At 43.4% G+C, this 22,935-nt stretch overlaps 2 protein-coding genes across 7 annotated transcripts in view; both read left to right on the top strand.

The window, feature by feature from the left end:
* Nucleotides 1-10,366, top strand: part of LOC129816519 (cGMP-dependent 3',5'-cyclic phosphodiesterase-like) — a 40,854-nt gene extending 30,488 nt beyond the window's left edge. Inside the window, exons 17-30 of the mRNA XM_055871092.1 lie at nucleotides 2,581-2,662; nucleotides 2,793-2,967; nucleotides 3,489-3,601; nucleotides 3,778-3,855; nucleotides 3,977-4,099; nucleotides 4,190-4,383; nucleotides 4,484-4,571; nucleotides 6,898-6,945; nucleotides 7,234-7,308; nucleotides 7,409-7,508; nucleotides 7,611-7,723; nucleotides 7,874-7,912; nucleotides 8,041-8,147; nucleotides 8,311-10,366. Of these exons, the coding sequence (XP_055727067.1) occupies nucleotides 2,581-2,662; nucleotides 2,793-2,967; nucleotides 3,489-3,601; nucleotides 3,778-3,855; nucleotides 3,977-4,099; nucleotides 4,190-4,383; nucleotides 4,484-4,571; nucleotides 6,898-6,945; nucleotides 7,234-7,308; nucleotides 7,409-7,508; nucleotides 7,611-7,723; nucleotides 7,874-7,912; nucleotides 8,041-8,147; nucleotides 8,311-8,602 (1,627 nt within the window). The 3' untranslated portion in view covers nucleotides 8,603-10,366. The remainder of the gene's footprint in view (nucleotides 1-2,580; nucleotides 2,663-2,792; nucleotides 2,968-3,488; nucleotides 3,602-3,777; nucleotides 3,856-3,976; nucleotides 4,100-4,189; nucleotides 4,384-4,483; nucleotides 4,572-6,897; nucleotides 6,946-7,233; nucleotides 7,309-7,408; nucleotides 7,509-7,610; nucleotides 7,724-7,873; nucleotides 7,913-8,040; nucleotides 8,148-8,310) is intronic.
* A 223-nt stretch (nucleotides 10,367-10,589) lies between these two features.
* LOC129816471 (myotubularin-related protein 2-like) lies at nucleotides 10,590-22,657 on the top strand. 6 transcript variants are annotated; one of them, XM_055871040.1, is made up of 17 exons: nucleotides 10,757-10,846; nucleotides 13,953-14,097; nucleotides 14,664-14,769; nucleotides 14,885-14,908; nucleotides 15,035-15,095; nucleotides 15,173-15,267; nucleotides 15,380-15,484; nucleotides 15,719-15,823; nucleotides 15,923-16,006; nucleotides 16,079-16,228; nucleotides 16,350-16,538; nucleotides 19,261-19,446; nucleotides 19,588-19,794; nucleotides 20,055-20,147; nucleotides 20,329-20,442; nucleotides 20,639-20,815; nucleotides 21,161-22,657. In XM_055871040.1, the coding sequence occupies exons 2-17, from the start codon at nucleotides 14,054-14,056 to the stop codon at nucleotides 21,323-21,325; spliced, it is 1,905 nt and encodes a 634-aa protein (XP_055727015.1). In that variant the 5' UTR covers nucleotides 10,757-10,846; nucleotides 13,953-14,053; the 3' UTR covers nucleotides 21,326-22,657. The 6 variants fall into 6 exon arrangements, with proteins under 6 accessions (XP_055726981.1, XP_055726998.1, XP_055727015.1 ...); XM_055871049.1 differs by lacking the exon at nucleotides 10,757-10,846 and adding an exon at nucleotides 10,853-11,065; XM_055871030.1 differs by lacking the exon at nucleotides 10,757-10,846 and adding an exon at nucleotides 11,078-13,778.
* Nucleotides 22,658-22,935: the final 278 nt, after the last annotated feature.

Genomic DNA, 22,935 nt, shown 5'->3' with positions numbered 1-22,935 from the left:
GCTAGCAACAGGTTGCATAGCAACAGCATCAATTTCCGGTAGACAAGCAAAGCTCTAGTACGCTCAACTGAAATGATACCGTTCGCTTACAGTATACTAAAATGATCTAATAGTATCGTGGCAATTTCCTGTATTACCAAATGAGGAGAGTTACAAACCACACACCAGTCAGAGTTATACTTAAACTTCATCTTTAATAATATGAGCTTTACAATAGCCCTTTGACTCTCAGATCAATTCAGTGTCTATAATGAATTCTGAGAGTCCCTACGCAAGAATGCAAAGATCTTTTATAGCCAAGATACACCCCTCTCAACTTACATGATGAACCACAGATCTTAGGAACAGTTCACAAAGAAATACTTTTACTTGAGAGAGGAGTATCCCATAGCCAGATAGCATTCGCTATAAATTATTGTTCAGTTTGGTCTCTAAGACGAGGTTCTAATCTCCTTCCTGGTACTTCATAGTACAAAACTATTACCTTATCCAATGGCATAACTCAATTGTCAACTCTAGATACTCCCATCTCAAGTAAACCCCCTCTTGACCCCACTCCTGGACATGCTCACTGAGGGGAGTGACTTGCGCACAGACATTGTGGAGACAAGTAATTGGTTCCCCTTTAATCACACTTAATCACACCATCCTTTCACATGGTTTAACAGATACATTCACATATGAAGACAATGTTCCATCCTGTCCTCTTCCCTTTCTGATATTCTGCATAGCACCAGAGACATGTAAAAGACAAGCCTGACCTCTCCCCTCTCTGGGCCCCAAATGACTGAGGCCCAGCTTAGAAAAATGTGCAACTGCCAACACTATAGTCCAAACGGATACATTCTAATGACAAGTATCTCACATAAGCATATTACGTAAATAAAACATATTATTTATCTATGTTACCCAACTAATTCTGATTCATCCGCCACAACAGTCGTGGCCAAAAGTTTTGAGAATGACACAAATATTAATTTTCATAAAGTCTGATGCCTCAGTTTGTATGATTGCAATTTGCATATACTCCAGAATGTTATGAAGAGTGATCAGATGAATTGCAATTAATTGCAAAGTCCCTCGTTGTCATGCAAATGAACTGAATCCCCAAAAAACATTTCCAATGCATTTCAGCCCTGCCACAAAAGGACCAGCTGACATCATGTCAGTGATTCTCTCGTGTGAGTGTTGTCGAGGACAAGGCTGGAGATCACTCTGTCATGCTGATTGAGTTCGAATAACAGACTGGAAGCTTCAAAAAGAGGGTGGTGCTTGGAATCATTGTCCTTCCTCTGTCAGCCATGGTTACCTGCAAGGAAACACATTCCGTCGTCATTGCTTTGCACAAAAAGGGCTTCACAGGCAAGGATATTTCTGCCAGTAAGATTGCACCTAAATCAACCATTTATCGGATCATCAAGAACTTCAAGGAGAGCGGTTCAATTGTTGTGAAGAAGGCTTCAGGGCGCTCAAGAAAGTCCTGCAAGCGCCAGGACCGTCTCCTAAAGTTGATTCAGCTGCGGGATCGGTGCACCATCAGTACAGAACTTGCTCAGGAATGGCAGCAGGCAGGTGTGAGTGCATCTGCAAACACAGTGAGGCGAAGACTTTTGGAGGATGGCCTGTTGTCAAGAAGGGCAGCAAAGAAGCTACTTCTCTCCAGGAAAATCATCAGGGACAGACTGATATTCTGTAAAAGGTACAGGGATTGGACTGCTGAGGACTGGGGTAAAGTCATTTCTCTGATGAATCCCCTTTCCTGATTGTTTGGGGCATCCGGAAAAAAAGCTTGTCCGGAGAAGACAAGGTGAGCGCTACCATCAGTCCTGTGTCATGCCAACAGTAAAGCATCCTGAGACCATTCATGTGTGGGTTGCTTCTCAGCCAAGGGAGTGGGCTCACTCACAATTTTGCCTAAGAAAGCAGCCATGAATAAAGAATGGTACCAACACATCCCCAGAGAGAAACTTCTCCCAACCATCCAGGAACAGTTTGATGACGAACAATGCCTTTTCCAGCATGATGGAGCACCTTACCATAAGGCAAAAGCAATAACTAAGTGGCACAGGGAACAAAACATTGATATTTTGGGTCCATGGCCAGGAAACTCCCCAGAACTTGTGGTCATTCCTCAAGGGGTGGGTGGACAAACAAAAACCCACAAATTCTGACAAACTCCAAGCATTGATTATGCAAGAATGGGCTGCCATCAGTCAGGATGTGGCCCAGAAGTGAATTGACAGCATGCCAGGGCAGATTGCAGAGGTCTTGAAAAAGAAGGGTCAACACTGCAAATATTGTATCAATATGTAATTGTCAATGTAATTGTCAATAAAAGCCTTTGACACTTATAAATTGCTTGTAATTATACTTCAGTATTCCATAGTAACATCTGACAACAATATCTAAAGATACTGAAGCAGCAAAATTTGTGGAAATTAATATTTGTGTCATTCTCAAAACTTTTGGCCACGACTGTATATATACTCATTAAGTATGTAGTATACAGTATGTTAGTATGGGTATTCGAGCACAGCCTTAGTATCACTGATTAATATGGCCCATCTTTCTCTCCTCCAGTTGTTCTGTGTTCCTGTTGGACAGTGTCAGTCATGAGCTGGTTGCCAAGGTGTTTGATGGAGGAGTGGTTATCAATGAGGAAGTGGGTCTTTATCCTAAACTCACTCACATCAAAGCCCTAATCCACAGACTTTAAGTTTAGTAAAAGATAACATTTAATTGTAAATGGATGTTATTTCCATAGTATAATTGCCTTTTTCTTCTCGTCTCAGACAGAGCTGCGTATTCCTGCTGATCAGGGCATAGCAGGCCATGTGGCCACCACAGGGAAGATCCTCAACATCATAGATGCCTACTCCCACCCTCTCTTCTACCGCGCCGTGGACGACAGCACAGGCTTCAGGACACGCAACATCCTCTGCTTCCCAATAAAGGATGAACACGGAGGTCTGTCTCTGTCTCTCTTTGTCTTTCTCTCTCCATTTCCCCCTCTCTCTATTTCTTTTTTTCTTTTTGTATTATTTTACCCTTTTTTCCCCAATTTTGTGGTATCCAATTGGTAGTAGTTACTGTCTAGTCTCATCGCTGCAACTCCCGTATGGACTCGGGAGAGGCGAAGGTCGAGAGCCATGCGTCCTCTGAAACACAACCCAACCAAGCAGCACTGCTTCTTGACACAACGCACATCCAACCCGGAAGCCAGCCGCACCTATGTGTCGGAGGAAACACCGTACACCTAGCTACCTGGTCAGCGTGCACTGCACCCGGCCCGCCACAGGAGTCGCTAGTGCACCATGAGACAAGGATATCCCTTCTGGCCAAACCTTCCTAACCCGGATGACGCTGGGCCAATTGTGCGTCGCCCCATGAGCCTCCCGGTCGCGACCCCTCTCCCTATTTCTGATCTATATCTATACACATACATCTATCATCTTTCTCTTTTTCCCTCTCTTTCTCTGTGGATTCAGAAGTGATTGGGGTGGCTGAGCTGGTCAACAAGACTAATGGACCATGGTTCACCCGTCTGGATGAGGACTTGGCCACAGCCTTCTCCATATACTGTGGCATCAGCATCGCTCATGTGAGTGCACAGGCATCCCCTTTGCGTATCCTTTAGACCTTACAACTGATTATTACCTCATATATTTTTTTCTATAGAGTAAGGATATTGATAGATTGTTGATGACACATTAGTGTCATCTACAACAATGTTGTCATCATGATGAATGACTCCTGTGCTCTCTGTTCCTCCCCCAGTCCCTCCTGTATAAGAGGGTCGACGAAGCCCAGTTTAGGAGTCAGCTGGCTAATGAGATGATGAAGTACCACATGATGGTAAAGCATCCAATCAGAGCTCTTCAACCTATTCAACTAATCTCTTCAACCTATGAATGCAGATCCAGTCAGTTTGTAATGTTTGGCAGTTAATGTCCTGACCTTTGAACCTGTCTGCCAGGTGTCAGAGGAGGAAGTGACCCGGCTACTGACTGTGGGAATCCAGCCTGTAGGGGAAATCTACCCCAGCTTCTCCAGCTTCACCTACACACCTCGCTCCCTGTCAGACGACAGCACACCCACGGTGAGACAATCAACACACACTTCTGGAGAAATACACTGGTAGTATAATTTATTTTTTCTCATGTCTCTTGATCATGCCTCCTGCTTTCAGGCCATTATCAGCATGTTTGAGGACATGGGCTTCATAAACACCTACAAGATCAACATGCACATGCTGGCCAGGTTTTGTCTGATGGTGAAGAGAGGCTACAGGGATCCCCCATATCACAACTGGATGCACGCATTCTCAGTCTCTCATTTTTGCTACCTCCTCTGCAAGAACCTGGAGCTCTCCAACTACCTAGAGTATGAACACACAGAGATAAGCATTTACAAACTTTGCTACAGCAAAGTGAAACACACTCATGAACACCTAAACTCACACCGTAGCGTTCTCTTGTTTCAGAGACATCGAGATGTTTGCTCTTTTTGTGTCCTGCATGTGTCATGACTTGGACCACAGAGGGACCAACAACTCCTTCCAGGTGGCATCGGTAAGATCCCACATACCAGAAACACACAGAATCCTGTGCTGTATGTATATCTACAGTGCATTTGGAAAGAATTCAGACCCCGTCCCCTTTTCCACATTTTGTTATGTTACAGCCTTATTCTAAAATGTATTAAAACATTTTTTTCCCCTGAATTTACACACAATACCCCATAATGACAAAGCGAAAACAGGTTTAGAAATTTTTGCAAATATATTCCAGATAAAAAACAGGAATACCTTATTTACAGTATTCAGACCTTTTGCTATGAGACACGAAATTGAGCTCATGTGCATCCGGTTTCCATTGATCCATCTGTGGTAAATTCAATTGATTGGACTTTATTTGGAAAGCCACACACCTGTCTATATAAAGCCCCACAGTTGACAGTGCATGCCAGAGCAAAAACAGAGCCATGAGGTCAAAGGAATTGTCCGTAGAGCTCCGAGACAGGATTGTGTCGAGGCACAACATTTCTGCAGCATTGAAGGTCCGCAAGAACACAGTGGCCTCCATCATTCTTAAATGGAAGAAGTGTGGAACCACCAAGACTCTTCCTAGAGCTGGCCGCCCGGCCAATCAGAGCAATCGGGGGAGAAGGGCCTTGGTCAGGGAGGTGACCAAGAACCCGATGGTCACTGACAGAGCTCCAGAGTTCCTCTGTGGAGATGGGAGAAACTTCCAGAAGGACAACCATCGCTGTGTAACAGGGTTTTATTGGTGATTCCCCTTGCCACTTTATTGTTAAGCCAATGGGTTTTTGGTGTTAGTTTTGTCTTGCCTTCACCTACTCAACATGGCATCTTATTGGCTGGTTTGCGTAGCTTGCTTACGAGGGAGGATGTTTCAGTTAGAATCGTCCCAGTGAACAAGCACCAAACCAGCGGTAAGTTGTTGGTTGCAAAGCACTGTACATCAAAAGTGATTTTTATACTCCCAAGTGATGATTTAAATGTACAATTTATATACATTTGTTTGTAAATGTTATTCGAACATCACACATAAGATGCAGTGTTTTTTAGAGAATATTGGTTGTGCATTTTGGTTGTAAAGAATTCCCGCAAGTACTAGCTAGCAACTTACTGTGTCTGGTGGGGGGAGTTCATATATTTTGTACAGTGCGTGAGTGCAGAGTTGGATGGTGAGCCGTGCATTGCATGACGTGCAATTTTGTGCTGTTCCTATCAGGTACATTGTTAAAGATATTATATTGTATATTGTAATTGTATTATTTTGGTAACTACATGCCCAGTGAACAAGCACCAAACCAGCGTGCGTGAGTGCAGAGTTGGATGGTGAGCCGTGCATTGCATGACGTGCAATTTTGTGCTGTTCCTATCAGAATAAATCTCCATGACTGGTGCTACACGTTGGAGTTCGTGTCGAGGATTGATTGTACACAACGCAAGAAGAGTACTGTTACAGCTGCAGCACTCCACCAATCAGGCCTTTGTGGTAGAACGGCCAAACAGAAGCCACTCCTCAGTAAAAGGTGCGATAGGTCGCTTGGAGTTTGCCAAAAGGCACCTAAACAACTCTCTGACCACGAGAAACAAGATTCTCTGGTCTGATGAAACCAGGATTGAACTATTTTGCCTGACTGCCAAGCGTCACATCTGGAGGAAACCTGGCACCATCCCTACGGTGAAGCATGGTGGTGGCAGCATCATGCTGTGGGGATGTTTTTCAGAGGAAGAGACTGGGAGACTAGTTAGGAACGAGGGAAAGATGAACAGTGAATTATAGAGATTCTTAATAAAAACCTGCTCCAGAGCGCTCAGGACCTCATACTGAGGCATATATTCACCTTCCAACAGGACAATGACCCTAAGCACAAAGCCAAGACAATGCAGGAGTGGCTTCGGGACCAGTCTCTGAATGTCCTTGAGTGGCCCAGCCAGAGCCCGGACTTGATCCCGATCAAACATCTCTTGCGAGACCTGAAAATGGCTGTGCAGCAAACCTCCCCATCCAACCTGACAGAGCTTGAGGATCTGCAGAGAAGAAATGGGAGAAACTCCCCAAATACAGGTGTGCCAAGCTTGTAGTGTCATACACAAGAAGAGTTGAGGCTGTGATCCCTGCCAAAGGTGCTTTTTAATACATTTGCAAACATTTCTAAAAACCTGTTTTTGCTTTGTCATTATGGGGTATTGTTTGTAGATTGAGGGATACTTGTTTGTTAATCCATTTTAGAGTAAGGATGTAACGTAACAAAATATGGAAAAAGTCAAGGAGTCTGAATACTTTCCAAATGCACTGTATATCATACCAACTGCCACAGAAAAGTATATTACACAAACACGCTCTTCTGTCTTCTTTTTTCCAGAAATCTGTGTTGGCTGGCCTGTATAGTTCTGAGGGATCTGTGCTGGAGGTAAACACAAATACTTAATGAATCAGAATGGTATTATGCATGTCCCTCATCCTTAGGAGGCGATGACATGGATGTCAATTAGGCAGCCACCCGCACCTCTCTGATTCAGCGGGTTTGTGTTAAATGTGGACGAAAGATTTCCGTTGAATGCATTCAGTTGTGCAGCTGACTAGGTTTTCCCTAGGCAAAACCATGGCTCGATGGTGCACTGGGTTGTTTCTGCCCTCGAGTGGATATGAAATATAATTGCAACCTCACCACTGACATTGAATTGGCTCTCATTTCCAGAGGCACCACTTTGCTCAGACGATTGCCATACTCAACACCCAGGGCTGCAACATCTTTGAAAAGTTATCTAGAAAGGTAAAACAAAAGGCAATGTAAGGACTGTACTCTTTTCTCAAGGTTTTTTAGTTGGTGTTATACTATTTTGACTGTTTCCACATTGTTTTTTGATTGCCAGGACTACCAGAGGATGCTTGACCTGATGAGGGACATCATCCTAGCCACAGACTTGGCTCATCACCTACGGATCGTGAAGGATCTGCAGAAAATGGCCGACGGTAAGTTATCCCCCTACATCCTGTCTCAGTGTCTTATGAAAGATAGCACTTCATTTCTCTTCCATTTCTTATTATAATCATACTGTCTGTTGTGTCTTCCAGTGGGCTACAACACTAAAGACCCTCAGCACCATAACCTGCTACTGTGCCTGATCATGACCTCCTGTGACCTCTCTGACCAGACCAAGGACTGGAAGACCACCTGGAAGATCGCAGTAAGAACCCACTCAGATCTCACTCCTTTAATAACCAATGGTGTTTTTACCTTCTTTATCACATTTAGATCACTTTTATTGGTCTTAGTAAGATGGTGTAGGCCTCCATGCAGTATGTTCACATGAAACGCATGTCTGTTTTTGTTTCAGGGACTTATTTACAAGGAATTCTTTTCTCAAGGAGATCTGGTATGTATGGAATATTTTTATTGAATGCCCAACATGGTATGCCTCATATTGTTTTCTGTCTCCATGTGGTACAGGGACTTTTACGATTTCCTCTGTGTGAGAGTGTGTACCTGTGCTTGTGGCTGCAGGAGAAGGCTATGGGGAACCGTCCCAGTGAGATGATGGACAGGGAGAAGGCCTACATCCCAGAGCTGCAGACAAGCTTCATGGAGCACATAGCCATGCCCATTTATAAGTGAGCCTCTGACTGATCCCTAACCCCAAAATCTGGGAGATGATGGGTGTAATTGTTCTCAGACAATGAGATGAGAACTGTTTTTTGTTGTAATGCATATTAGTGGACCCTCCTTAGCTTGTCTGACTATACCCCCCCGGCTTTCCTCTACTTCCTCCTACAGACTCCTCCAGGACCTGTTCCCCAGGTCGGCAGAGCTGTATGAAACCGTGGCTAGCAACAGAGAACAGTGGGGTAGGGTCTCTCACAAGCTCAACATTAAGCGGTGGCCCGGCAACGATTCTCTGGACTACCTAGATGCAGAGTTTGAGCAGCTACAGGTTGAGCAAAACGGACAGACGGAACAGGGAGGACAGGACAGACAGACAGAGCAGGAAATGGACGATGAGACCAATGGTAGCCCTCCAGCACAGCCTTACGCCGCAGCAAGACAACCAAGAGTCATGGAGAACTAACACCTACATCAAAGTGATTTTGATTTTATATTATGTCATACCCAAAATGGATTGTGGCTCAATCATTATTTTATTACCTCCCCCTGCAAAGACACCTATTTTACAGGATGTAGTGTTGTGGCTGATTTGTGCACAACAATCTAAATTATAATTCTCTCACATTGCAGCAGGTGTGGAACACAATGCAGACAGCAGGGGGACACAGAAAATGATTGATTACATAGAATTGGAGAGAAGAATATTACGATGGCTATAAACTCATTTTACAAAATTATAATTTGTCTTTTGCCTTGAGTTTCTCACAATGACATTTGAATTTTGTGTGAATCTTTAAAGGCAGGTATTGAGAGTTATCAGATAGAACCATGTACATTGTAAACCAGGGGTGAACGTAGATTAACATTTTTACCGGTATGGGACACCCAGGTGCGAGCAAGCATTTTTTAAATCCTACATAAAGTACAGGGTAGCCTACTCTGCTAACACTGACAAACAGACCAATAAAAACTAAAAGTGGCACTGACCCATTGACAAATACAGTGAATATGCACACACCGGGATATGGCCGATGTTCTCCGCTGGTGCCAATAAGGTAACTTAATTGAGCGAACAGTAGCATAAGAATTTTTTGATAATTAAAAGACAGATATTTTAATTGTCATCTTTTTACAGCAATAGCCATTTGCTTTCCAAACAGTTTTTCCGCGATTGTATTTTTAAATATTGCGATATGCCTGGTTGGGTCTCTGCTTTTCACTGACAGTAGTAACCCAATCATCTATTTTGTTATTTGCAGCCTGCACTGTCCAAATGTCGGACCCTTCCGACTGTAGGCGATGCGATTGAAAACAATCCACAGGTTGTTTGTTTTTAACTAATAATCCTCTGTGGCCAAATCATGCTTTCTGGTGTAATAGCCTATTTTAAATGCTTTTATTTATATATAGACAGGAGTAAGCTAATTAGGCCATATCCTTTCGGCAATTTAATTCAATTTACTTTAGGGAAAGCTTCCCCTAGCCTTATGGCACGCCGCCTATGCCGTTTAATGTGGCATGAACACAACCAGTCATGATGTTTTCATCAAATACGCTCCTTGTAGGCTACCCGCGCACATACGTCCACTCACAAAATCATTTCAGCATCCAAAACCCAACAGTGCACTGTGCAGCCACAATTTGATGTGGCAAACATGCAGTAATGTTAAATACTTCTGTAATAACCTATAGTTTTTTGGGGCATGTTGTATTAATTGTGATAGGCTCACGTTTTACCGGTAAGCACACCCCCACTATTTATTTTGCCAGGATGCCATAACGGACCATATTTTCAACCCGTTTGTAACATTGTTAATATATATACTTTGTGGTATTGTGTATATATAACAATGTTGGTGATTGGAATGTACAATGTAGGCCTACTGTGTATATTTTTTAAGTTATCAATTTACTAGTTTATAGCACACATTTTTCTTAACATGTTTCTTCTCCCCTGTATCCCCTCCAAACACTGTTTTCAGAGTTTGTGTAAATCTGATCTGATTTGGACATTGCTTTTTGAATTTGTGACATGTAGAAATGGCATGTAGAAATATGCATTTTGGTTTTTGTAACAGCTAACTATATTAAGTTCTTATGTTGATGTGTCTGTTTGCCTTTTTCAATTTCCAAATACCAAAAATATAGATAATTCTGTGAATTCTTGAATGTACATGTTAACATGATGCACTGGATATTTATATTTGTTCCTAATATCTGTGCACAAATAAAATGTTTTGCACACAATGTGTTGAGTACTTGTCCATTCTCAATCCTCATCTTCTCTCCCCATATTTCTCTTTAACAAAAATCTCTAATACTGGAGCATTTATCTCTTGATAGTGTTGATGTGGTGGGCTACATGTAATAACCAGTAATGGCTGCGGGGGGCGCAACCCCAACCATAGATGGACTGTTAAAAAATAGCTCCAAACAAACGAGAAGTGAAACAAACCACTCCCGTTATTATGGACAGGGTCAAGGAACTCTGGGAAAAGATGGCAGCTTCCTGTCTGTACCTCGGATTTACTTTTCACCAAGGACGGAATCAAAACAGTTGCATGTAGATATCTGCCCTATCGCCTCAACCTGATAATTAATATACTTAAACTTTACCAAGATTTACCATGGAGAACACCGGGAGCATCGACAGTCTAGGCTCGAAGCGATCCTCGTCAAGGCAGCCGAGTGTTGATTCATTGTCTAGGTGGGGCTCGCACATCTAGCTCCCTGTGTAGTCGATTGACAGGTGCTTGTATAACTGACTATGCTACCTATCGCTGTATAAAATGCGTCGAAACATTCTCGATAGTGAAGATACTGTATGTCATTATACGACTGTAATTCAATGAAAGATGTTTAAGTATTATCTGAACCTTACTGGGATTAGGGTTACAAAAGTCGCTATGGGAGGCAGCTCAAGAAGGTAATTTAACAGTTTGCCCAAAAAAGCAGCAGTGGTGTAAAGTAGGGGAGAGCGATGTATGTTGTCACACTGTCTAACATTTACTGGGCACAATGCATCACAATGATATAAATGTCATACCAAATGAAAGGAGGAATTCTTGGGCACATATTGTATTCATTACATCTAAATATCTTATTTCAGTACGGAGTTGTAGACAGTTAAAGAGTGTGTGCACTTGTGACAATTTGCCAAATCAGCGGGTAAATTGACACTACGTCGGGTAAATCGTCATATTGGATTATCAACAAATAAGAACACAACTAGTTAATTGTGAATATTGATTTTAATTTCAAATTCAAAACCAAATTCAACTTCATTGAAGAATTCAAAAATAAAAACAATCATGCCTAGAGAATCTGGCAAATCATGCCTTTTCAAATCAAAACAATGCTGGCAGAACACAGATTAAGTGGCACGACCACTTTACAAATCGAAAGTTCTCTGGCATGCACATGGATCCACGGTACTTGTTGGAATGGAATGCTGCAGAAAACTTGCGTAAATGTCTCAAGTCTTAACAGAAGTGGTGTTTAAACACTAATGCACAGTTTTGTAACAGGCTATACGACATACATCCATATCTGATTAATCACTCATCTTCAGTCAGCTCTGGCACACAAATTGCCTGGCTTGAGGTGGAAGCATCATGGGCCTATTTGCTGCATCTCACACACTTCACCCAAGTCACCTTTAGAAAGCTGTTTGAAAATGTCTCCACACAGATGAGGCAGAAGCACTCCTCTTCATCTGATGATGACTTTTCTACGATTTCTTTTTTGAGATGCCATTTTTTTGGCAGATCCAGATTGACTCATCCCCCCTCCTTGCTTCCCTTTCTTCAGAAACAGCATTTGCTAGATTGTGCCTTATTCTTTTCCATTTCTAGTGGCTGCTTGAATTACTGTTTTGTGCCGTTTTCTTCCTTTGCAAGCTGGTTTTCAGGGGCCAGCTTTTGGATATGGCCAGATGTCCTCTGGAGTTGGTAGTCCGCTGTCAGCAATGGCATTGCTGGGCAAGGTTGAGCTGGTGCTAGCATAAGAACTGGGCAGGTCTGTGTCTGATCTCGTGCTAAGCAGGGCTGGAATGGTGTTGGGCCTGGCAAGTTAGTGCTGGGGCCTGGCAGGGATGAAATGGTGCTGGGGCCTGGGAGGTTGGTGCTGGGGCCTGGCAGGGCTGGAATAGTGCTGGGGCCTGGCAGGGCTGGAATGTTGCTGGGGCGTGGCAGGGCTGGTCCTGGTAGGGTTCTGAATGGGGCTGTAACGTAGGATGGAGCAAACTCGGTTTCCAGAAATACATCCCTGTTGTAAGGTTGTACCCCAGCCACCCTAAAGCCAGCCTGAATGTTCAAGGGGGTTGCAGCCAGAGGATAGAAGATTGCCAATTTATGACATTCCTGGGATTGTGGCAATGTCTTCCCGGGATTGTTCCTCATCCAGGCATCACACGTGGTGTTGATGTGCCTCTTTAGCGGCCCATAGACAGACCTGTCTAAGGGTTGAAGCCGATGAGAGCAATGGGGTGGGAATGACAGCATAATTATGCCATTTTCTTTGGCATAGTTGAGTCCATCAATGGACAGATGAGACTCGTGCACAGGAAATTCACCATAGAACATGGTCACACAAAATAGCTATTTGATTTGAGATAGCGCCTCTAGTGTTGGAGGTATGAACAGTGACAATTTCCCTCCCTCTCCTCTACTTAAGTAGTACTTTAAAGTATTTTTACTTAAGTAGTTTTTGGGGGTATCTGTACTTTACTATGTATATTTGACAACTTTTACTTTACTACATTCCTAAAGAAAACATACTTTTTACTCCATACATTTTCCCTGACACCCAAAAGTACTTGTTACATTTTGAATGGCTAGCAGGACAGAAATGGTCCAATCACGCATTATCAAGAACATCCCTGGTCATCCCTATTGCATCTGATCTGGCGGACTCACTAAACACAAATGCTATGTTTGTAAATTGTTGGAGTGTGCCCCTGGCGATCTGTAAAAAAAATAAAATAAAAATGGTGCCATTTTTTTTATTTTTATATAGGGAATTTGAAGTGACTTACTTTTTACAAGACTTAAGTATATTTTAGCAATTATTTACTTTTGATACTTTAAGTATGTTTAAAACCAAATACTTTGACCAAAAACCAAAATACAAGTAGTATTTTACTGGGTGACTCACTTTTACTTGAGTCATTTTCTATTAAAAAAGGTATCTTTACTTTTTCTCAAGTATAACAATTCTGTACTTTTTCCACCACTGGAAAGTAGACTTATTTTCTACTAGTAGTACTAACTATACTGAACAAAAATATAAACGCAACAATTTCAAAGATTTTATAGTTCATATATGGAAATTAGTCAATTGAAATAAATTCATTAGGCCCTAATCTATGGATTTCACATGCCTGGGAATACAGATATGCATCTGTTGTTCACAGATACCTTAAGGTAGGGGCGTGGATCAGAAAACCAGTCAGTATCTGGTGTGACCATGTGCCTCATGCAGCGTGACATCTCCTTCGCAGAATTGATTAGGCTGTTGATTATGGCCTGTGGAATGTTGTCCCACTCTTCAATGGCTGTGCAAAGTTGCTGGAACTGGAACACGCTGTCGTGGATGTTGATCCAGAGCATCCCAAATAAGCTCAATGGGTGAAATGTCTGGTGAGTATGCAGGCCATGTTCAGATCCTTGCGACATGGGGCCGTGCATTATTATGCTAAAACATGAGGTGAAGGCGGTGGATTAATGGCACGACAATGGGCCTCAGGATCTCATCACGGTATCTCTGCATTCAAATTGCCATCGATAAAATGCAATTGTGTTTGTTGTCCGTAGTTTGCCTGCCCATACCAAAACCCCACTGCCACCATGGGGCACTCTGTTCAAAATGTTGACATCAGCAAACTGCTCGGTACAGTTGAAACCGGGATTCATCCATGAAGAGCACACCTCTCCTCCAGCGTGCCAGTGGCCATCGAAGGTGAGCATTTGCCAACTGAAGTCGGTTACGACGCCGAACTGCATGTGGTGGTCCTGGGCTGGTGTGGTTACGCGTGATCTGCGGTTGAGGCCGGTTGGACATGCTGCCAAATTCTCTAAAATTACATTAGAGGTGGCTTATGGTAGAGCAATGAACATTCAATTCTCACAACAGGTCTGGTGGACATTCCTGCAGTCAGCATGCCAATTGAGACATCTGTGGTGTTGTGTTGTGATAACTACACATTTGAGTGGCTTTTTATTGTTCGCAGCATACAACTAAATAAGTTGTGCATATGGAACATTTCTGGGATCTTTTATGTCAGCTCATCAAACATGGGACCAACATTTTATATGTTGCGGTTATATTTTTGTTCAGTGTAGTTAGCTAGACACAATGGCAGATTCCACAGCCATCTAGTCTGGGCAAACTTAAGTAGCCCAGGGCACTGAAAAACAGAGGGTCTAACAGACAGTGGATATATTCTCCAGTCCCCTGGGCTAGGTATGATATTTTTGCTCAGTATCCTAAGATATAGAACATGTATTCTGCCATTCTCTTCACAGTACCTCCACCTCTCGTTCTGACTGGTCCACTCACGCTGCCAAGCCCACCTTTGCAATGTCTTCTGACAATGTGTCCATCTCAACAGAGTTTTCCCCAGAGCTACGGGTTGGTACATGGCTCTTCACTTACAACTTTACGTAGATTTAGGTCTACTAATGTAGCAGTAACAGCTAAAACATGTCTGCCTTTGTCCCTCTTGCTTTTCTTCTATTGATTTCAGGGCAGACCTAAAGCGGTTGCCAAGGTATATTCTTCAATCCCTCTTCCCTTAAAGATTTGTGTTGGCATTTTAATTAAAATAATCTACTTCTATTTTCAATTGGCTTCTCTGTATGTTTTACCTATCAATGGAATCTTGTTTTATATACAGGTGCTCAGGGATTCAAAAGAAGAACCACAGTTACTACCAAAGGAAAGTGTGCAAGACATGGGTATGTCACCCCCCTTTTGTGGCCATCTATCGGTTATTTTGAGTTTAATGTAATGACCTGCTTAAACTTTCTAACAGCCAAAGATGTCACCTACATCTGTCCTTACATCGGTGCAGTGAGGGGGACATTGACTGTCACCAACTACAGATTGTTTTTCAAATGCATGGACAGGGTATGTAGGCTTTTGTTATACTGATATAACAGTCAAAATAGCTTTCCATCTGTCTCCATTCCACCCTTCGGGATGTCAAATCATTGTTTTTATTATTTCCTATGTCTCCTAGGAACCAGCGTTTGTGCTGGACTTGCCCCTGGGGGTAGTGAGCCGGGTGGAGAAGATAGGAGGTGCATCTAGCCGTGGTGAGGTCTCCTACGGGCTGGTCTGCAAGGTGAGCAGTGACCACCACAAAAATGCCTGGAACATCCCTTACCTGATGTTTGTCCTAATATATCATCTATGACGCTCTCAAAGAGAACAAGCATTTTTCTTATACTCTTGTGCCCTGATGAAATTACCATGATTGATTCAGATACATCTGTTTAAACGTGACTCCAATCACTGCACTAGTGTACTTCTTTCTCTGAGTGTAAATGACAGTGGTTACAGTGACCGGTCTCCTCAGGATATCCGTAATCTGCGGTTTGCACACAAGCAGATGGAGGATTCACTCAGGAAGTCCATTTTCGAAATCCTGATGAAATGTGCCTTTCCTGTTTCTAATGGTCTGGTGAGTGAGTCACTAGGTCTCTGCTACCCCTGGTATGTTACTGTGTGCTGTATGTACAGACCCAACTGACTTGACTATTTTTCCGTTTATCATCCACAGACAATCTTTGCCTTTGTGTATGGGCAGGTCTATCCTGAAAATGGCTGGAAAGTGTATGATGCTCAAGTGGAATACAAAAGACAGGTATTTGAAAGATTCTGAAAATCTGGGCTCTGGTTATAAGCTGTTTATACACTTGTGGTGGGGTGTGTGTAGGGCTTACCCAACGAGAGCTGGAGGATAACTAAAGTGAATGATCACTACGAGCTGTGTGACACTTACCCATCAACCCTGGTGGTGCCTGTTAACATCCCAGATGAGGAGTTGAAGAGAGTGGCTGCCTTCAGAGCCAAGGGCAGGATACCTGTGAGTTAATATTTACACTTTACACTGTCTGCGGTACCTCTGTAGTAGTACCTTGATGTAGTACTTGTGGTCCAGTGTTGTGTTCCTGTCCATACCAATGCCTCTGCTGTGTGCGGTGCAGGTGCTGTCATGGATTCACCCAGAGAGCCAGGCCACAGTGATCCGCTGTAGTCAGCCCATGGTTGGGGTCAACGGCAAGCGCAGCAAAGACGATGAGAAGTACCTCCAGACCATCATGGATGCCAACGCTCAGTCCCACAAGCTCTTCATCTTCGATGCCAGGCCTAGCGTCAATGCTGCTGCCAACAAGGTATGTTATTAGTAATAATAATATTTATGAGTGCGAAGTGCGTTTCCCATACTCAATGCCAATACAGTTCAATGCTCAACCGATAGCGTTATTTGCTGTGGAATTGATGTTGATCTCCTCTCACAGATCTTCTGTAAGTATGAAAACTATTCACTATCGTTCAGGGTATATGGGAACGTTCTCCAGCAAGAAAACCAAAAAAATTCAATAAAGTCACTGACAACAACCAAAACAGGTGGGGTTTTAAGAGGGGTTCTGAAAGACACTCATGGCGTTGTCCACTGAAGTTGACTAGCAACAACAACTGGAACTTAAGACACCCACCATGAGCGCCCACTAAATTTGCCCAAGAACAGGGAAACAAAATTAAAACCCACACCAAACTTAGACATGAAGCAAAGCAAAAATATAGGTGAAACGAAAACAGTGAAGATCAGACAAAGGAATGTTTTTTTCTAGAAATCAAATAGGGTGCACCAACTAAAGGTGTTGATCCTCCACATCTCTCAAGACAACTGGAACACTGGGCCAGCCACTTAAATAGCATCTGGGCCAGCACAGGTGAACATGTGTAACACATACACATACTGACTAACACATACTGACTAACGAGAGGACGCCAATCGGCGCACCCTATGTACTAACGCGCTATACGTGGCAAAAAGTCCAACCTCAATACATAAATGGGAAAACCAAAACCTGTAACACCTTCTTTCTTATGACAACAAATATATCCTATATTTTGTTGGACAAGTTTGTTCACCACCAAAAGAAAACAACTTTAATTTCACTTAAATGCGTTGCTACTTATGCGTCGCCTTTTCCAATATAATCATGGTGTCTACTGTCAACAATTAAATACAAGACAAAACACACCCCCCCTTTAAATGTTATTATTTTTATATAGTTGCATAAAACGCAGAAGTTTTGAGAAACATGTAAAATAAAGTATGTTTCTTATACTCTCATCGCACTGAAACGAGCTCAACCAAAACAATACTCATCTCCAAAACAGCAAAACGTGCAGTCAAACAAATTGTGAGCCAGGGCAACACACTGGCTAAATGCAAAACACAAAACTTATTGACTGCCCACCCTTGAAAGACAATCAGCAACCAAGTTGTCCTTACCACCGACATGTCTGATTTTCAATTGGAAACTCCTGTAATATCCATAGTAACTTTCCTCTCGTGATTTTTCTCAGTGGAATGGCCTCAGGGAAACGAGTGGCAGCACACGTGATGGCTAAGAGAAACTGGTTACCACTCTTTGCTTTGGGCAAAGGACCAACACAATCCACCAGAACCTTGCTGAAAGGTTTGTCAAAAGCAGGAATAGGCTGCAAAGGTGCAACCACCACAGCTTGGTTTGGTACACTCATCCGCTGGAAAACATAACAGGATTTACTGTAAGACACGGCATCCTGTTTCAGACCAGGCCAGAAGAAGTTACGCAAGATACAGTCATACTGTATCAGTCATACATTTGACTCCAAGATGGCCTGCCATACTACCATTGTGAGCCAACCTCAGTATCTCTTATCGAAGCGTAACTGGAATGACAATTTGAGATGCACTGGGCCAATCGTCCTGCCCAGAAATAGCGCGAGAATGCCATTTCGTCATTAGAATACCATCTCTTTTTTAATTTTTAATTATTTTTTTATCCCCTTTTCTCCCCAATTTTCGTGGTATCCAATCGCTAGTAATTACTATCTTGTCTCATCGCTACAACTCCCGTACGGGCTCGGGAGAGACGAAGGTCGAAAGCCACGCGTCCTCCGAATCACAACTCAACCAAGCCGCACTGCTTCTTAACACAGCGAGCCTCCAACCCGGAAGCCAGCCGCACCAATGTGTCGGAGGAAACACCGTGCACCTGGCCCCCTTGGTTAGCGCGCACTGCGCCCGGCCCGCCACAGGAGTACGATAAGACAAGGATATCCCTACCCTCCCTAACCCGGACGACGCTAGCCCAATTGTGCGTCGCCCCACGGACCTCCCGGTCGCGGCCGGCTGCGACAGAGCCTGGGCGCGAACCCAGAGACTCTGGTGGCGCAGCTAGCACTGCGATGCAGGGCCCTAGACCACTGCGCCACCTGGGAGGCCCCAGAATACCATCTCTGTCAAAGTAACTCACACAAACTTTATCAAACTCCTCCTCTGGACGTATCTCAGAAAAAGGAGGGGAGAGGGAGACATCTTTACAGATCGACCATGGTGGGATTGCAGGCATCTTCCTCAACACTAGACTTGCTCGCAGTGACTTTCTTAGACATAGCACGTGTAACGGCACACGCCTGGAACACGCTAGTGTACTTTTCTGATTACCCATCAGGTTCCTCTACTCTGGGTTCCTTACAAATGACAGGATTTAGCCCAACCTTCTCCAGCCAGATCGTTTCCCAAAATGAATGAGACCCCCTTCACCAGTATGCTAGGCCTCACACCGACAGCGGAACCAGAATTAAGATCAGACTCGAGTTCCACATTATACAAAGGAGCTTCCATGCAACCCATCTCCTTGCCTTGTGCTACACACTATAACCAGTTGCTGAAGTGTCAGACAAAGGCAAAACAAAATGAAGGACTGGGCTGCCCCAGTGTCTCGCAGTATCTTCACTGGCTGCTTAACAGCATCGCTACTCTGAAACATAAATGAAAAAAAACCTGTAACAATGTTAAATTACAAGAGATGACTACATTCTCTGTGTTGTCCTCAGATGAAAGGGGGTGGCTATGAGAGTGAGGATGCCTATCAGAATGCAGAATTGGTGTTCTTGGACATCCACAACATCCACGTGATGAGGGAGTCACTGCGCAAGTTGAAGGAGGTAGTCTATCCCAACATCAAGGAGTCCCATTGGTTCTCCAACCTTGAGTCCACTCATTGGCTGGAACACATCAAGGTGAGGGGAGAGAAAATAAATCAAGGTTGAGATTATTTGTTTCGTACATAAAGAGTTAGAGTGGAAGCAGAAAATGGGGAGAAGGTGTGTCTTGGATGCTGTTCCAGCCCATGTTAACCTGTCTGTCTGTGCCCTGCGTAGCTGATCCTGGCTGGGGCGCTGCGTATTGCAGACAAGGTGGAGTCAGGGAAGACGTCAGTGGTTGTTCACTGCAGTGATGGGTGGGACCGTACTGCCCAGCTCACCTCCCTGGCCATGCTGATGCTGGACGGACACTACCGCACCATCCGCGGCTTCCAGGTGCTGCTGGAGAAAGAGTGGCTGAGCTTCGGCCACCGCTTCCAGCTGGTAAATAAGCCTTTACTCTCTCTCACTGTGTTGTGTTCCTTATACCAAGCCTCAATACTTGGGCCACATTTTGGAAATGCTTTGGACATTCTAATGTGGTAAGAGAAGTTGAAATGGTTTAAAACTCTGGATGGCTACATCATTTCCTGAATCGGGTCACATGGGTCAACCATGGCCCATGGCACAACTTCACCCTTTCCTGTTTCTTGTGTTTTGTTCAGCCATTATGGTCACATGACTCCCTGTTCTTCTCCTTCCAGAGGATCGGTCATGGGGATAAGAACCACACAGACGCAGACCGCTCGCCTGTCTTCCTGCAGTTCATAGACTGTGTGTGGCAGATGACCCGCCAGGTGAGTGACATCACTGTTTGGTGCTGATGGATTAGGGCCCTGAGTTTTTCCTAACCATATGACCTGACCAGGAAAAGCTCTGGGCCCTAGTAAAAAGTACACGGGTCATGTTTTACAAACGTCCCCTTGGATTGTGTTTATTACGTGTGAATTGTAAATTAACTGTTGTTGTCGTCTTAAGTTTCTTGCAGCCTTTGAGTTCAACGAATACTTCCTGATCACCATCCTGGACCATCTGTACAGCTGCCTGTTTGGGACGTTCATGTGTAATAGTGAACAGCAGAGGGTGAAGGAGGTGAGTGCCAACAATGGCGTTAGATTAACGACAAACGCATGGAGTGCAATGCAGAAATGTGAAACTAAATTAAATATGGTCTGTCATGGATAACATTTCATACAGTTGTTTAACAGTGCTAATAGGAATATGCTAAGGGATATATTTGATTTGCTTATGTTAACACCCACATGTCATACATTGTATTGTTCTGCAGGAGCTGCCCAAGAAGACAGTTTCCCTGTGGGCCTACATCAACAGCCAGCCAGAGGAGTTCACCAACCCTCTGTATGTCAACTATTCCAACCATGTGCTGTTCCCAGTGGTCAGCATGCGCCACCTGGAGCTCTGGGTGGGCTACTACATCCGCTGGAACCCTCGCATGAGGCCACAGGTCTGTGAAAACTACCTCACTTTCATAGCAGGAGTAAGGAAGTTAATGGTAGTAATATTTATGCTATCTGGTATAATTAGTATGACTAAATGTCACAGGGGGTTGGTGGCACCTTAATTGGGGAGGACGGACTCGAGCGGAATGGTATCAAATGCATCAAACGCATGGTTTCCTTGTGTTTGATGCCATTTGTTCCGTTCCAGCCATTGTTATGATCTTTCCTCCCCTCAGCAGCCTCCACTGGTAAATGTACATTTCCATTCATATAAATAGCTGTTTGTATGCTTGTTATAGCATAGTTATATTCTAGTGTTGACCATTACCGTTTGTCTACCTTATTCCCAGGAGCCTGTTCACCAGCGCTACAAGGAGCTGCTGGCAAAGCGGGCGGAGCTTCAGAAGAGGGTGGAGGAGCTGCAGCGAGAGGTGAACAATCGCTCTGCCTCCTCATCCTCGGAGAGGGCGGGCTCTCCCACCCGCTCCATCACTCCAGTTCAGACCTTTGTCTGACAAGCAGACAGACAAAACCCAGGGGGATGGTGACCGGAAGCTTACAGTAGACGGCTGAGGACAGAGGCCCAACACCTATAGGAAGCAAAGCAACCAACAAGTGTCTGTAGAAACCGCATATTGGCCTTTGGCTGCTCCACCTCAACAGCTGAGGTCGTATAGAGTCAGAACCGTAGAATGAGAATAAGACCATTAATTTATATCTCTATGGTCAGAACCTTCTGCTGCACCAAACAGAGCTGCCTTTGTTTCCAACCACCTTGCTACAGCCATACTACACTCTACTGACCTCTGCTGCCAGGGTCAAGAGTACTGTAACATATTATCATCAAATAAGTATAAAATATCACATCAGCTTACTGTATGTAGGTATTACATTTATTCTAAGTGATAAGTACACTAATCGATTAATAGGATAAAACAAGCAACACACTAAAAGTAAAAGCTCAATTAATTCCTCCATTGTTAAAGCAGGGTGGAGAATTATTCCAAAAGGGCAGGCTATTTAAACAATGTATGTTTATTTCTACTTGACATAATCCAAATAGGGTTTGAGGTCAGAATTGTCTCCACTAATGGTTTTGGAGTTGAGAAGATAGTTACTGAATGGACACATTTTGACCAAATAGGTGTGAATGAATCAATGTGGGCATGGGTGGGTGTATTGTTAGTTATGTATGACATTTCATCTGATCAGTATGTTGATGTTTTTAAGCTGTCGAATTCCTTTTATTAGCAAGTTAACTGCATATTATTTTCTGTCTCGTAGGTTGTGTGTATAGTTTACAGTACACCATATACTTATATGCTTACACTGAGTTCTGAGTCTCATTCCTAATTGATTAGGTTATAACTTGAGGGCTTTTTGACTGCAAAGACCAGTTAATCATCTAATACATTGAATTGTTGCAATGAGTGGTCATCTTGACTCAGTTAAATATTGTTAACCATAAGCACGAAGACTGATCTGTGTACTGTATACCATCCCTCACTCCTACAGCAAAGATGGTGGAAATCTTTATGATATGGACTAGTCTAGACAAGTCTAGCTAGAGTTATGCTGTGCAGTGCATCATGTATAGGGAGGATGGATAGTGTTAGAGGGTAGCTATATGAATGTATGTTAGAACTTTGGCCCTGTTATCTGCTTATGTGTATATTGTGGTGATTTCTGCGATAATATCACGTTGCAGACTGCTCACTCAGAAAATGGATAGTCAGGATTGACAATAATGTGCATTTAATGGTTTAGTTAGGGTTTTAAAATGAAATGTAACCAAGTGCTTCTTGAAAGGTCAAACTCACAGGTTCTTAATAAATGCTGCATATGTATTGTTGGATTCTAGCTTGAAATACTTGCTATACTAGAAGTTAATGATTACATGTATATGGTGGGGTCAATGGAGGGTGGATAAAAACTAGGGGTCTGGAAAGTTAATGAGTGAGGGAAAAGGCAATCACCTGGTTGGATAGGTGTGGATTAGTGAGGAATTTGGGCCCAGGTCAGATGAAGTGAGTTTTTATTACACACACCACCTAAGTTCCTACCTAGCAACAAAGATGTATTGGCTGTCTAGATGTGCAAGGAGGAGACTCCGCCTAATAGAAGG

This window comes from Salvelinus fontinalis, chromosome 2 (genome assembly GCF_029448725.1).
Source record: "Salvelinus fontinalis isolate EN_2023a chromosome 2, ASM2944872v1, whole genome shotgun sequence".
NCBI lineage: Eukaryota > Metazoa > Chordata > Actinopteri > Salmoniformes > Salmonidae > Salvelinus > Salvelinus fontinalis.
The sequence above is the reverse complement of the archived record's forward strand: the minus strand, read 5'-3'. Positions and strand labels throughout refer to the sequence as shown.